General features: G+C 41.7%; 1 protein-coding gene across 1 annotated transcript in view; it reads right to left on the reverse strand.

Moving 5' to 3' along the window:
• Window positions 1-13,166, reverse strand: part of LOC120619771 (wiskott-Aldrich syndrome protein homolog 1-like) — an 84,793-nt gene that overhangs the window by 2,715 nt on the left and 68,912 nt on the right. The window contains exon 2 of the mRNA XM_039884350.1: window positions 58-985. Within this exon, the coding sequence (XP_039740284.1) occupies window positions 58-985 (928 nt within the window). The remainder of the gene's footprint in view (window positions 1-57; window positions 986-13,166) is intronic.

Raw genomic sequence — 13,166 nt, forward strand, 5'->3', positions numbered from 1 at the left:
AGACCGGGCGCTCTGCTACTCTCTTCAGGGAGGACAGGGTTAAGAGCCGAGTCTGACTTTGCCTCTTGGAAAGCTTTGGGTTGCGGCCGCGCCTCCCAAGCATTCTTTAAACCAGAAATGTGGGAGGGACTCCGAGAGGGAGGGAGTAAGGGAGGGAGGGAGGAAGAGAGGGCTCGTGGTGGGGAGCGCGCCAGAGCGCGAGGGACAGAGGGAGCGCAGGAGCGGGAGCAGCTGAGGCAGCGGAGGCGATCCCGCGAATTCATTACTGTAAACATCTCCCGGGGGTGTCAGGAGGGTGGGGGTGGGGGCCGCGGCTCCTACATTAGCCGGGCCGCGTCGGATCCCGGCAGCAGTGAGGTCGGAGCAGCCTCCCGACCCACGCGGGGCCGGAGCAGCACTCTGAGAGCCCCGCGCAGCGCAGCGCCCCGCGCCGGGCTCCGCGCAGCGGACCCCTGGGCGTCGGAGGCGCGCCTGCCTGGCTCTCCAGACGCCCCCCAGGGTCCTCCGTCTCCGAGGAACCCCGCCGCTGCAGGTCCGCGTTCCGCCGCCTTCTCCGCTCGCGCTCCTTCTTTCGGGACTCGTTGGCGTGGCAGAGGCGGAGAGGGGGAGGCAGAGCAGGAGAGGAGGCGGGGGCCGCGGCGGCCGGAGCCGAGAGAAAGTGGCATGCCCGAGCCCTGGTGGCGGAGGTGGCGGAGGACGGGGGAAGACGATGCCGCGGCTCCGTAGGGGAGACAGGCGAGAGCGAGCGAGGCGAGCGGGGCGCCCCGGCGCCCGCCGGCTACGGGGAGGCGCGTGCAGCTCTGAGGCTCCGGCCTCCGCACCCCCGCGCCCCGACGCTGCGGGCGACAGGGCCGGGATCCGGCAGCCGCCACCGTCGCCGCCGCCGCCACCCGGAGGACTGAGCAAAAGTTTGGATCTGGGGGAGTACTCGGAGCTGAGCGGGATTACCACCCGGGCTGGAAGGAGACCTCGAGAACCTTCGCAGGTAACAGGCACCCCCAACCCAATCTTTCCATGCCCCTCCGCTGGGCTCTTGCTCCCTTCCAGCGCCTTTTCTGGCCGAAAGTAAGAGGGAGGCGAAGTTCAAGATCCCGGGGACCGGCACCTAGCGCCGGAAGAGCTACAGTCACATTAGAGGGACCCGTGGCGCTTCTCTGCGTCGGTTGGGTAGCTGTGCAGGGAGGCGAATCCCTCCAGGGAATGGATGAGAACCTTCGGCTCCAGCTGGTGCCTCGTCTTGTAGCTCGCTGGAAATTTAGAATGTGGATTCAGGGGCTTTTAGTATTCTTCAATCCTGAGAAATAAAGCATGGATTTCACTCACTCCCACCCTCACTCTCTCACTCTTGTTTGGCATCTTTTAAAATTCTATGAGCCCACTGGCATTCGCCCACCGTGTTTAGTCAGTGCAGGGAAGCAAATGGGGACAGAGAGGTGCCTGTGTAAATGTCAAGGAAAGGGGGAAATTATCCTTCCTCTTTTTGACATCCCCGGGGCCCTCCCTCCCTCCTTCCATTCACCTTCTGGCGTCATAAAATAAGAACTTTAGAAGTCACATTTTGATTGAAGGGTGAGATGAAACGCACTAACCATTGGCGACGTGAATTCGCAATGCTTGTCCGTGTCCGTATGTGTGTGCGCGTGGGATGTGTAAGTGGGTCGGTGCTGCAGAGAGGCTTCTGCTTTTTCCTCCCTGGTGGCCTGATGCATCTGGTGGGGGGGGGTAGAGGTAGGTAGCATGTGTGCACTGAGGAGGTGGCAGCGGAGAGAAGACGCTCTCCTTTCTGGAACAGCAGCCTTACTTAGGCTAACTAAGAAAATAGCTCCTGCTTTCCACTCAGAGAACGAAAAATTCCAGCCCCAACTCCCCAACGTTCCCTCTCCCCCAGCTGAGTTTCGGGGTTCCGAGCGGCTCCACGTTTGCCGCTGCTGTCATCTTTATTATGATCATTATTTATTCACCTGGAAACTCATCGTGCCTTCTCTGGTAAATGGAAATCACTCTCCAGGAGCTTTTGATTAATTTTAGTAGAGGGAATCTCTTGTAAAGCTTACAGTAAGCTAATCAAGTGCAAGGCACAAAGCCGTGTAAATGCTCACGCAGGAGTGCAAGGTGCTGATTAGATTTCTTTGCCTGCTGCATTTGCTATGCAAAGCCTCTTTTAAATAAGAGCTATTGCTCCCCACTCAGCTGGGAGTCTTTCATCCCGCAGGTTTTCAGGGAGCTTTGGGGGCATGTCCACTCGTTTCAGGCTTATTGCTAAATTTATTATGTCTAACTTCTCCCAGCCAAAAGCTAATATGAAGGTAGCTTCCACATCGGGAAGATACTATCTGTAGACTTAAGCGGTGTAACCTTATTAAATCACCAATGAAAGGATCCCCCAAACATTTTGAGGTAAATAGAATGCAGCTTGGCATTTGTCCAGGGATATATTTGGTGGTTGCAGTATGAATGTAAAATTTTAGGTCAGTATCTAAAGTGTTAGACCTGGATCTTTTTTTTTTTTGTCACTAAGCAACATGCACCAGATCTATAAGATCGACAGGCCACCATATTAGAAGAGAATAGATCAAATCGTTGGGTGATACATACCATGAAAAGTTGCTTATTTCCCCACAACGTTTCGCTCCCTCAAATACAACTTTTCCTCCTCCTCTTCTCAAAAGCCCCAAGCAGTAGAGGGTTAAACCATTTAAGGATTTTTAATAATCACAGTTGACAGTGCAACACCATACTGTCATGTTGAGTTGCAAATATCTGTGACTGGAGGAGGTTGGAATACAAAATTTTAAACATGATTCCATGTCTCTGCCAGTAGGTACAAGAAATTGTAAAAAGAATTGAGCTAGCTGTACTGTAGCAGAAGCTATTACAAGTCAGCTTAAGAGGAATGCTGGCATTTTGTTTGTTTGTTTGTTTTTTAGTGCCCATGTCTTAACACTTGAGTAGTTTCTTTGCCATTTTAGAGGATGTTTTTAACAGAAGAGAAGAGACTCCCAAATGACACCGTGATGGGCACCTTGGGATCTCCAAGACTGCCATGGTTTTCCCCGCCGTATGCTAGGTTTCAGATGTTGTGCCCTTAATCTGAGTTTGACTTTGATCGGCTGGATCTAATTTGAACCTCTTCTGATGCCTGTTATAGTTATATTCAGGCCTGCTGGAGACTTTGATTTAGGATTTAGACATATCTCCCTAAAGCAACCTTATATCTTCCCAGTTTGAAGCTGTGGTTTCAAGAAAGGCTCAGACATGTACAGTTCCAGAAGCTTTAGTCTGTTGAGATCCAGAGTGAACATCTGATCTAGTTTGACTTCAGCTTTGTATTCTACAAGAGAAAATTGCTGCTTCCATAATCAGCATAGTATCTGAAGTTAAAAAAAAAACAATAGCAAGGGTGACAGTGGTGGCCCTTGGTTTTGCTCTCTGTTTAGAAGATTCCAAAAAGGTCAAGGCGGGGTCATTTTATTTCTGTTCAGGTCAGAGTTTCCTGGATAATCATCTTTTGGTATCTTTCATTTCAATTCAAGTTTAATTTTCACTAGATTACTTTAATAACTTTGTGGTTACTGCCACCGCGATTCAAATTCAGTCCATTAGTGACCTCTGTCTGCCAGAAATGAACGCTTATTGTTTTTTCTCCTCATCAGTCTACAGAGTACGTGGGGGAGTGGGGAAACCAATAGCTCTTTCTGGGTATTTAGATTTTCCCACTTGATTTTTCTCATAGAGAGTTCAGTATGGAGAATGATATTTAACAACAGTAATAAAAATGTTACAGGCTAATAAGTTCCTAACTTGTTCTTCCATAGGGCATTGACACTATGATCAACATAAAGAAAACACTAGTGCTATCCACTGTCAGTACGAGGATTGTGCAGTCAGATAGACTCGTGTTTTGAGACTCACAGTGCTGCTGGATGTTAGTGAAATTTTATTGTCCCCGAGTGCTTGCATAACATGGGGAACTTGATTCACGCTCAGAACATATATGTGGTAACTAGACTTCATAGATGCAGTGTGTGTATGTCTTTAAATTCAGCTGTGCTTCTATTGTGAACTTATGGTACAGATCAAGGGCGAGGTGGAGTGTAAGAAGGGTGTCTATAAACAGATGGTCTTTTAAGGAGACTTTTAAAATCTGATTCCTAATCCAGCTTTGTCTTCTCAGGGTTTTCAAATCGAAATTTCAGTTTGAGTTGATTATCCTAAATAGTAATTAAAAACGAAGTTTACTGAATTTCTTAGGTGGGTGGACACCATTATCGGACATTTTCCAGATGGTTTTTGATGTAGTGGTATTTGGGGATATGGAATTTTTAGGAGGTTTTCTTTCTTTTCCCCTGGGCGGGTTTTACGCAAAAGACATTTTAAAAGACCAATTGTTATTTTAAAGTCAAACAACCATTATAATGCCCCGGCCAACTTTTCTTATTTTTCTCCATCCTCCAGATTGCTTTGCTTTTTTTCAATTTTATTTTTCTTCTAAAAACTACATGTTAAGGATAAGAGTAAGACTATCAGTATTTTTTTTCTTGTTTTCAGCAATGTGACTGCCAATTAAGTATCTGTTTATAATAAAACACACACTCATATACATCAAGAACCATTTTAAGACAGAGATTCTTTTCAAGGTTTTAAAATATGTTCCTTTTTAAAGAGCTATGACACAAATATTGTAATAAAAATATCCTGTGTTCCGATGAATACAGAGACTTATTTCAGTCGCATGGAACAGTAAAACACTGTATTAGCAAAATAATCAGTGGTATTTTCAGTACATGGTCAAAATCTGTTAGGACCTTCATGGTTTTTTTTCCCTTTGGCGAATTTCACATCTACTGGTCTTTTTGGTTTTCTTTGATTTCTTCTACTGTGGCTCTTTGAAGTGATTCAAAATTAAACAGTAGCTACTTCTTTAGGGAAATCCATCATGTTATGTTCAGGATTCCAGAAGAGTTAATGATGCAGAAAAAGTCCTGTAAAACATCTTTCTAAAAGAAGTCCTTTTCTTGCAGGCTTCCCACTTACTGGCCTCCTGTACCATTTGCAGTGAATTGGAACTTCGTTATTTATTTATTTTTCAAATACCACCTCTAACTTAATTTAATGTGGGATGTGTTTCTGCAGACACACGCGGCACCATGTGTCCTGAGTCGCCTGAACAAAGCATTGTCGTTTTTTACAGATCTGTAATAAGGGAAGGTCAAAGAAAGTATCTTTGTACAATTTTGAAAGTCAAAAGGCCACATTCATGATTCTCAAACACTGGCCAGTTATTCTGCTGATATTCAATAAGGGCAACATTTTCTAGAAGTTCAGTGGTTAAAGACCTCAGCCATTTTTTCGAAGCATTCACACAATAAATCTCTGGTGCTCCTACCTATTAGGTGTTCATTAGAACTGAGCTGTTTTTCTCACTTTCTTCCCAAGATGCTTTTAAGGAAACGTGCAAGAAACTTGGCAAAAGGTCTTCTATTCCCCTCAGGTCACAGGTCATACGTTATATTTCATTTCTCTTTATTAGAGCTTTCAAGACACAGATAAAAGAATCTTCCCTCTGAACCTTTTAAGAACCTGAGGGCTTTTGGATTTAAACCCACCAAAAAACATCAGGTACCAAAGTTCACAGATGCCATTAGGCCTCAAAACACTGAAACCTACTTCAACAGGGAGTAAAAAGAACAGTGGCTCCTAAGGTCAGTTCACAAATTTATTGTCCTTCGAAGTCAACAGAGGTCATGTGGCTGAATGGAAAACATTAGACTCATAGGAGTCCCAAAATAGGTCCACGTGTTGGTGTCACTCTTAGCCTCAGCTGCCTGTGGGCATCACTTTTATGAAATCCAGTGTCAAAATAGCCTCTGTGAGAGTTTCCTCTCTCACTTTGCTCCAGAACTTGGACTCAAATATTTTGAAGAAGGAACTACTGCAAGGAATAGTAACATTCCTCATAGATATTAAAGAGAGGGTGAAGGTAGGGGAGTAGATTGGCTAAGCATTGGCCATAGAGGTTCCAGGAAATTCTCTTTAGGCCCTGAGGAATGAAATTGATTTTAAAACACATTTGTACCTAGCATTTCTGGACCTCCTCTTTTACGTTTTCCAATTCTCACGTACAAGATTTCATTTATTCCTCACAACTGCTCTGTGAGTTGGCATGAGAAAACCCTGCTCGCCTAGCCTCTCATTGGGTAATTAGAACCAGAAAGAAGTTGAAAGCTACCTAAGGCTACCCAGAATTCTCCCTGAAACCATTTGACTTTATACAAAAGGATAGACATTACATTCTATTATGAAGATGCTGAATTCTCCAAATACAGTTTAGAAGTTTCCTTCTTTATGAACCCACCTCAAAATGATCAGATTTGGATTTTTTTTTTTAACTAAAACAATAAAAAAAAAATAGGCATCATAAATATTTAGATTTCAAAAATAGAATTTTACTCTCTCTCCAACATTATATTACATACAAGTTTGCCTGTTCTGGGTGAGGATAATTCTATGATGTAGGTATTATGATTTGGGACCTTAATCGTGGTGGGGAATGAGCAGTGGGGAGGCTGTTTTGGGGGAAAGAAAAGATGTATTTCTATAAAGAAAACCTACATTCTCATGTCAGCACACTCCTTTCTACATTTATGACCTTGGACGAATTACTCAATCTCCTGGAGACTTAATTTCCTCTCTGCAGAGTTCAACAGGGTTGTTTCGGGGTCAGATAAGATTAATGTGTGTGAAAATACCTTGATAACAATACAGTTTTATATTCCCATAAAGAGGCATTATTCAAATTGATAACATTTATCATTTCATGATTATCATGTGCTAGGAGAGTTCCAGGTTTCATATAAATAAAATGGTACCAAGTCAGAATGCTCTGCCCTCCAGGAGCCTTTTCGTGGGTACCGTGGGATGTCACCCAACCAGTAAAGTGTCTGGTGACCCACTTCTTCACTCTTCCATTCATTTAAGGGTGCCTTGTCTCCTTTTGTGAGTTTGCTCTATTTTGATACAAGTATTCTTTTCAAAGATCAAGGATAATTGGGGTGAGTTGGGTGCGAGGGCCAAACTTTCCTTTCCTGACAGCTTGGCTTGATTTTGGAAACTGAATTTATTACGGATGGATTTCATAGGCTCTTTTGGGAAGAAACCACCAGCGTTCCCTGAAGCAAAGTTGTTTCCCCTTTTGGCTGAGCTTATACTTCAGCCATCCAAGTTACCTTTTGCAAAAACACAGTCATTAATAGAATATATGATGATTTTTAAAACTTTCATTTTGCAGAATAAAGCAGGCTAGTGCAAAGGACTGCCTTTTCAGTAGTTTGGCAAACTTCCTGCGCACATTACCAATAAATGGAAAGACCTGATTTATTCTGACACAGACATAATCTCCAAAGTTTGGCCTTATTTTGACTTTGTGACATGTCACAGAATCCTTGTGGGACAGTTCTTTACAACTTATTTCTCCATATTTTCAGTTCTTTTTATAATTGCCAAATCTGAGGTACTTTTAAGTGTTTCAAGGGCATGTTGATTTTACTTTCTTAATTTATATACATGTAGGCCTTTGTAAAGTTTAATTTTTAATAGTTTTAAGGTTGCTTAAGTGAGGCTTGCAAAAAAAACACTCCCATACATAAAGTGTGTATTTAAAAAATGTGTGGTTAGGTCATGATTCTCGGTCAGAAGGAATATTTCTATCAGCGGTTTGTTTGAATATATGACAGTCTGTATCTAACAATGTTCTTTTCAGTTTCTGATTTGTTATTTGCTAGAGGTCTGACACTTGCTGTTTTTTTTTTTTAAGTTGATTAGTATTTGAGTAGTACATTGTTTAAGTATCTGGCCATAGAACTATATTTTAACATGACACATTACTTTAATAGAATCTGAATACCTTTTGTTCTGGCAGTGCTGAATGATACAATGACAATATTTGAAGAAGGAAAATGTATACTACTCCTCTAATAAAACAAGAAGAATCTATAGGTATATATTTGGGGAGTTAGTGTGTGGTTTTATATATCTTTCAAATGCACAAACAAATCTGAGTCTTAGATACTACCCAGTAGGAATACTGTTATACCCTTAAGCTAGGTGGTGCTAATTTAGCCCTTATGTTCCTAAAATAATAGAATAATGAGATAACCCAAGTTATTTTTAATTGGAGATGTTCTTTTCCAATTAAGTCCTAGGAAAACTCTAAATAAAGAAAAACACGGAATGCAGTGAGTACACATATTTTTGTGTGAATATCTTGGCACTCATAAAGTAGATATTCTTGCGGAGGCAGAAGGCATACACTAGATGATGAAGAAAGCTTTTTAATTCTTTCAGGAGATGATTTTTAGCATATACTATGTACCATACATAGTAAGGCTTGAGAGACAGAGGTGATGCTGGATCCTTCTCCTTAAAACATCCAGGCTGGTGAGGAAAGAGGGAGTCACAACCCCTCATTGCATTGAAGTTTTCTACATGGTTGAAAACAGTACCGTCAACCCCGATAAGTGTGCCGGGAATACATGATATTAATGAAAAAAGCTTTACCTTGGGAAAGAGTCTTGGGTTCTAATGCTGGCTCTGTTACTCATTAATTTTGTGAACCTGGGGAAACTTTTAAATGTCTTTTAGTCCTTGTGTCATTAAGTATAAAATGGGAGGAAATAACTTTCTACTCAAACAGAGCTGTTCTTAGGATTAAGATAATTATGTCAAATGTCTACCTGTCTGGCACACAGTAGAAGCTTAATAAATGCTGACTGCAGATCACTCTGTCTTCAAAATAATGATTCCATTATGATACTCTCTCCTTCTACAAATATTTTTGCCATATCTCTGGAATCCCAAGAAAGCCTTTGACTCCTTGAACCTGTTCACTAACAGAATACAGCCTCCTGCAAAATTAAAATGTCATTATTTATGCGTGTAACGGAGCATGAAAGGACAGCAAAGGAGATATGCACTCCACACAGTGGCAGAATGAGCTCATAGCTGGTGGTGTGTAGTGTAGGCTGATGAGAGAGGAGGCAGAGGAGGGACGGAAGACAGAAATGAGGACTTGTCCCAGTTCGGGGAATAGAAAGTGATGACAGTTGAGTAGTCTTTTTGACCATTGAAAGCATAGCCTTTGGCATTTAAGGAGGGCTTCTGCATGCACTCCCGCTCACTTCCATGCACCCTTTCATGGGTGACCAATACTGGCAGCTTGCAGCAAGTTCTCTAGACTGTGACATTAGGCACAGTGAGCTGTGGTTACGTCTTTGCCATTGTTCAGAGATTTTTATCAAAATGAGTTTTAAACACTTTCTTCACACAATTCTTCTCACACATGACTCTTGGCAGAATCATGAAAATATTTTCATGTAGAAGATGAACATGTAAATTATTGTCAAATTTACATAATGTTTTTCTGTACTTAAAAAATGATTATACCTTGCTTATGTAATGATAGATGCTAGAATCAGAATGATGCCATTGGGTTATCAGTTCACTGTGAAAATGTTTCTTTAAGAAAGTAATTTCCAATTAATTTAAGTGAAAGAGCTTCTTACTGCTTCTACAGCAGCTCCTTCTGAACAAATAGCGTGCTTAGAGGCACTGGTCAACATATACAATGCTGAGGTTATTTTTCATTTATAATTGCACGTATACATAGTATGATGTTTGCATTCTACTCAACAATTGAGATATTGTTTTTGACACTATGAATCTGTACATTTATTGATGTAGGAAAGTAATATCTAACAAGATGTTAAGCATACCCTAAACCTCCACTTCTGGAGATACAGAAGCTTTTCCTGTTAAGATCACATAATATATAATGTAATGTATATACATACAATTAATCAGATTGGAGAGGAGAGAAGCACATGCTAGCGTGTGTTCTGAACTGTTAACATCTCAGTAAGTAGCTCCTGAACCAACATTCCATCCACCGTAAAACAATAAGACCTTGTTGTGTTGCTTTAGAACATGTACGAGAGATTAAAATTCTTTGGGAAATGGTTTAAAATTGTTTTTACCCAAATAGGTAAGGAACAAGTCCAATAGTGCTGACAGCAATGGGATTTAAAACTCAATTCTAATAATCTGAGTCCCAAAGGAATGCAAGGCAGACATCCGTTCAAGTCACGAGCTTGGAACTGGGGATCTGACAAAGGTTGATTTCTTACTGTGCGCCAGGCACCACGTTGTTTCCTACAGGACATTTGGGGTATTCTTTCAAAGAAGAACTTGTCCCTTCTCACCAAGGAATCTGATGGGTTGGCCTAAACTCATCCTTTTCCAAACTTGAGTCATCCGACTGAGTTAACGGGAAGAAGTGGTTAATATACAGGTCAGTGGGCCTTCCCTCAGCCTGGAGATTCTGATTTATTAAGTCTATGATGAAGCCTGGGAATATGGGTGCTCAGAAGTGCCCGAGATTGGAGATTACTGACCTAGATGATTTTTAGAAATTTTCCGACCCAGAGACTCAGTGGTTTTATAATCATCTGGTTTACAGTCACTTGTGAATTTCTGAGTATTTTTCCTATCTATTTTGCTGCATAGGAAATATGGCTCGCTTTAAACCTACTCTTCTAGAAAGAACCTTCAGAGGGGCTGAATGTCAGGGCTGGCCTCACGCTTGGTAGCCACAGCCTGCTGTGTGATTTTTCCACCATCTTTCAGTACCCCCTAAACCATTGTACTGTATTGCTGTTGGTGTCCCGGAGTTAATTTCCAAAAGAGACAAATCATATCATATTACTTTAGTCACCTACTGCTTCGATTCCCTGTCCCTCTGGATTAAAGCCCATTCGAACCGAGTGTGACGTGTGAGCTCCATGACAGCTGGGTCTCAAACCTTCACTCAGGCCTTATTCTTCTCCAGCACTCATCCTCTGCATCCATGTTCCGAGGATGGTAAGGCATGTTCTTCTTCATATTTAGCCTTTCTCATGCTGTACACCCTCTGCATAGAATATTACCCTCCTGCTCTCCATTTGGCAGACTCTTTTCCTGTAAGACCCACATGAATGTCACTTTCCCTCCCAGTCAAAATTAATCATTCCTTTCTCTGGGCTTCTACAGCATTTCGTTTGTACCTTTATTAGCCTCCTGTTCATGTCGTGTTTTAATGTGTCTGTTCACATGTCCGTCTCTCCCAGTAGACTCCAAGAACCGTGGCTCATTCCTTCCATCTCCCTAGTGCTAACAGTAGTGCCCCATGCACCAGGTTCTACACAAATGTAATTAAGTGAATGAATGGATAATTGTGCTGGCCAGTCCTGGAAGACAAGATTCATAATCTAGTGAGAGAGAATGCTTCCTCAGACGTGCTATTTTAGTGTCCCATATGGGTAAAAAATAAAACCACCACCTCTCTACCTTACTCTAAGCCTGTTTGTCAGGTAAATGTCTGCTGATTAACTCAACCCAAATCAGCATGAAGCTCTCCAAACCACACATGAGGCAATTCAGATGCCACAGTGGAAGACCTGTTTAGAGAAGAAATAATTTCACTTGATGATATATCTTTCTTGGCACCAAGTAAAATCATCAGTTGAGTAGAGAGATGTTCACACAGATGTGGTTTCCATAGAATGAGAAGTTTAACTCATCACGTTAACTTTGTGTATCTTTCTTGGCATAATTAAAGAGAGCAAAGCAAAGGACTTGTAAAAATTTTGTGTGTTTGCTCTCTTTCATTTTTTTGCTCTTTGTCTTCATTTTGTTTATTTTATCCTAGGCACATTATTTGCTGATGGAGATATCTGAGGAGCCAGGGCCTTCCAGAGAGGAGAAAAGACGACTAGAATCATAAGTCCTTATTCATTCTGTCTTCACAAAGCAGGAGCCACCTTAGTCTTCATGGTTTGCACATTGAATGCAGCAAAGAGCATGTGAAGGTTAAAATAAATTCTCAATTTACAAGATTTAGTGTGGTCATGATGGGACTGAAGTTGGACTTTAAATCCTTCTTGTTGGCTGAAAGGCCATTCTAACGACACGTTGCTGCTTTCATGGCGGGTTATCCAGTGATGGACACAGATGACTTGCATGCATGTGGTGGGTGCGTGCACACATATAAACATGCTCCAGTCCCTCCCTCCACTTTTTTCAGCAAAATATTTAGTGACTAAAAAGAATACATTTTGATATGCTCCTACTTTAACCCTCAGACCCTTCTGGGCTTTCTATATGTTAGCAACACTTTCTATGCCAATAGGAAACACATAAAATAACATCTGAGATGATTTTTGATGCGCCACTTTGCTTTAATGCTGGGGGCTTATAACACCTCCCCAGAAGATCATATAATCTATAGAAATAGTGTATTTCTTGATTCTTGAATCACACTATTAGGCCACATTCTCATCCAGAGTAATTAATAATGTATAATAATAATTAATAACATTAATGATTGCATTGATTACAGGTAAGGTTTATTTAGAGTGCTGCTTATGCAGTTCATGTATATTATCACATTTAAATATTCAGAAAATCCCTGCAAAGTGGCTTCTGTTTAGTTAATGTTAATAGTAACCTCATTTTACGCACAGGGAAACTGAAGTAGAGAGAATTGCTTCAGGTTGCTTATCTTATTTTGTAGATATTGTTATCTTTATAGGATAGGTGAGCAATGAGTAATTTCCAAAATCAACCCTAAAATTTTTCATGCCTGAAAATCAAATTTAGGGCAATTGCCCACTGAAACGACGAAAGTCTGTGGATGAGTGACTAATGATTAAAGGGTGCATTTATTGTAGAGAACACTCACTATTTTTTGCCATTATCCTTTTACCAGCACTACTAATAAATAGTTAAATGGATGGATCTAAGATTCACCTATCTTTCCCTGTGGAGGTGATAATGGACAAGGGAATGACCAGAGGTCAGATAATAGCATAAAGTGAATGACCTCTGAGAGAGCCTGGAAATAATGGAGAATCGACTGTGTTATAAATAGGTCAGATTCTCTCCTCCCTTAAATCTGTAATTGCTCAGGCAGTAGACATTACTGGGTGAAAAAAATGACCCATAGATGGGCTGGGAAAGGCTGTTCCACTTCGATGATTTGAAAATAAGCGCAGTATGTGCTTGCAAGTCTTCACCCTCTTGAATTTGAATTTTGACCACTCCCTTTCCCACTTTCTGTCGATGCGTTCAGCTCT

The sequence above is a fragment of the Pteropus medius genome, unplaced genomic scaffold (genome assembly GCF_902729225.1).
Source record: "Pteropus medius unplaced genomic scaffold, Ma_sr-lr_union100, whole genome shotgun sequence".
Taxonomy (NCBI): domain Eukaryota; kingdom Metazoa; phylum Chordata; class Mammalia; order Chiroptera; family Pteropodidae; genus Pteropus; species Pteropus medius.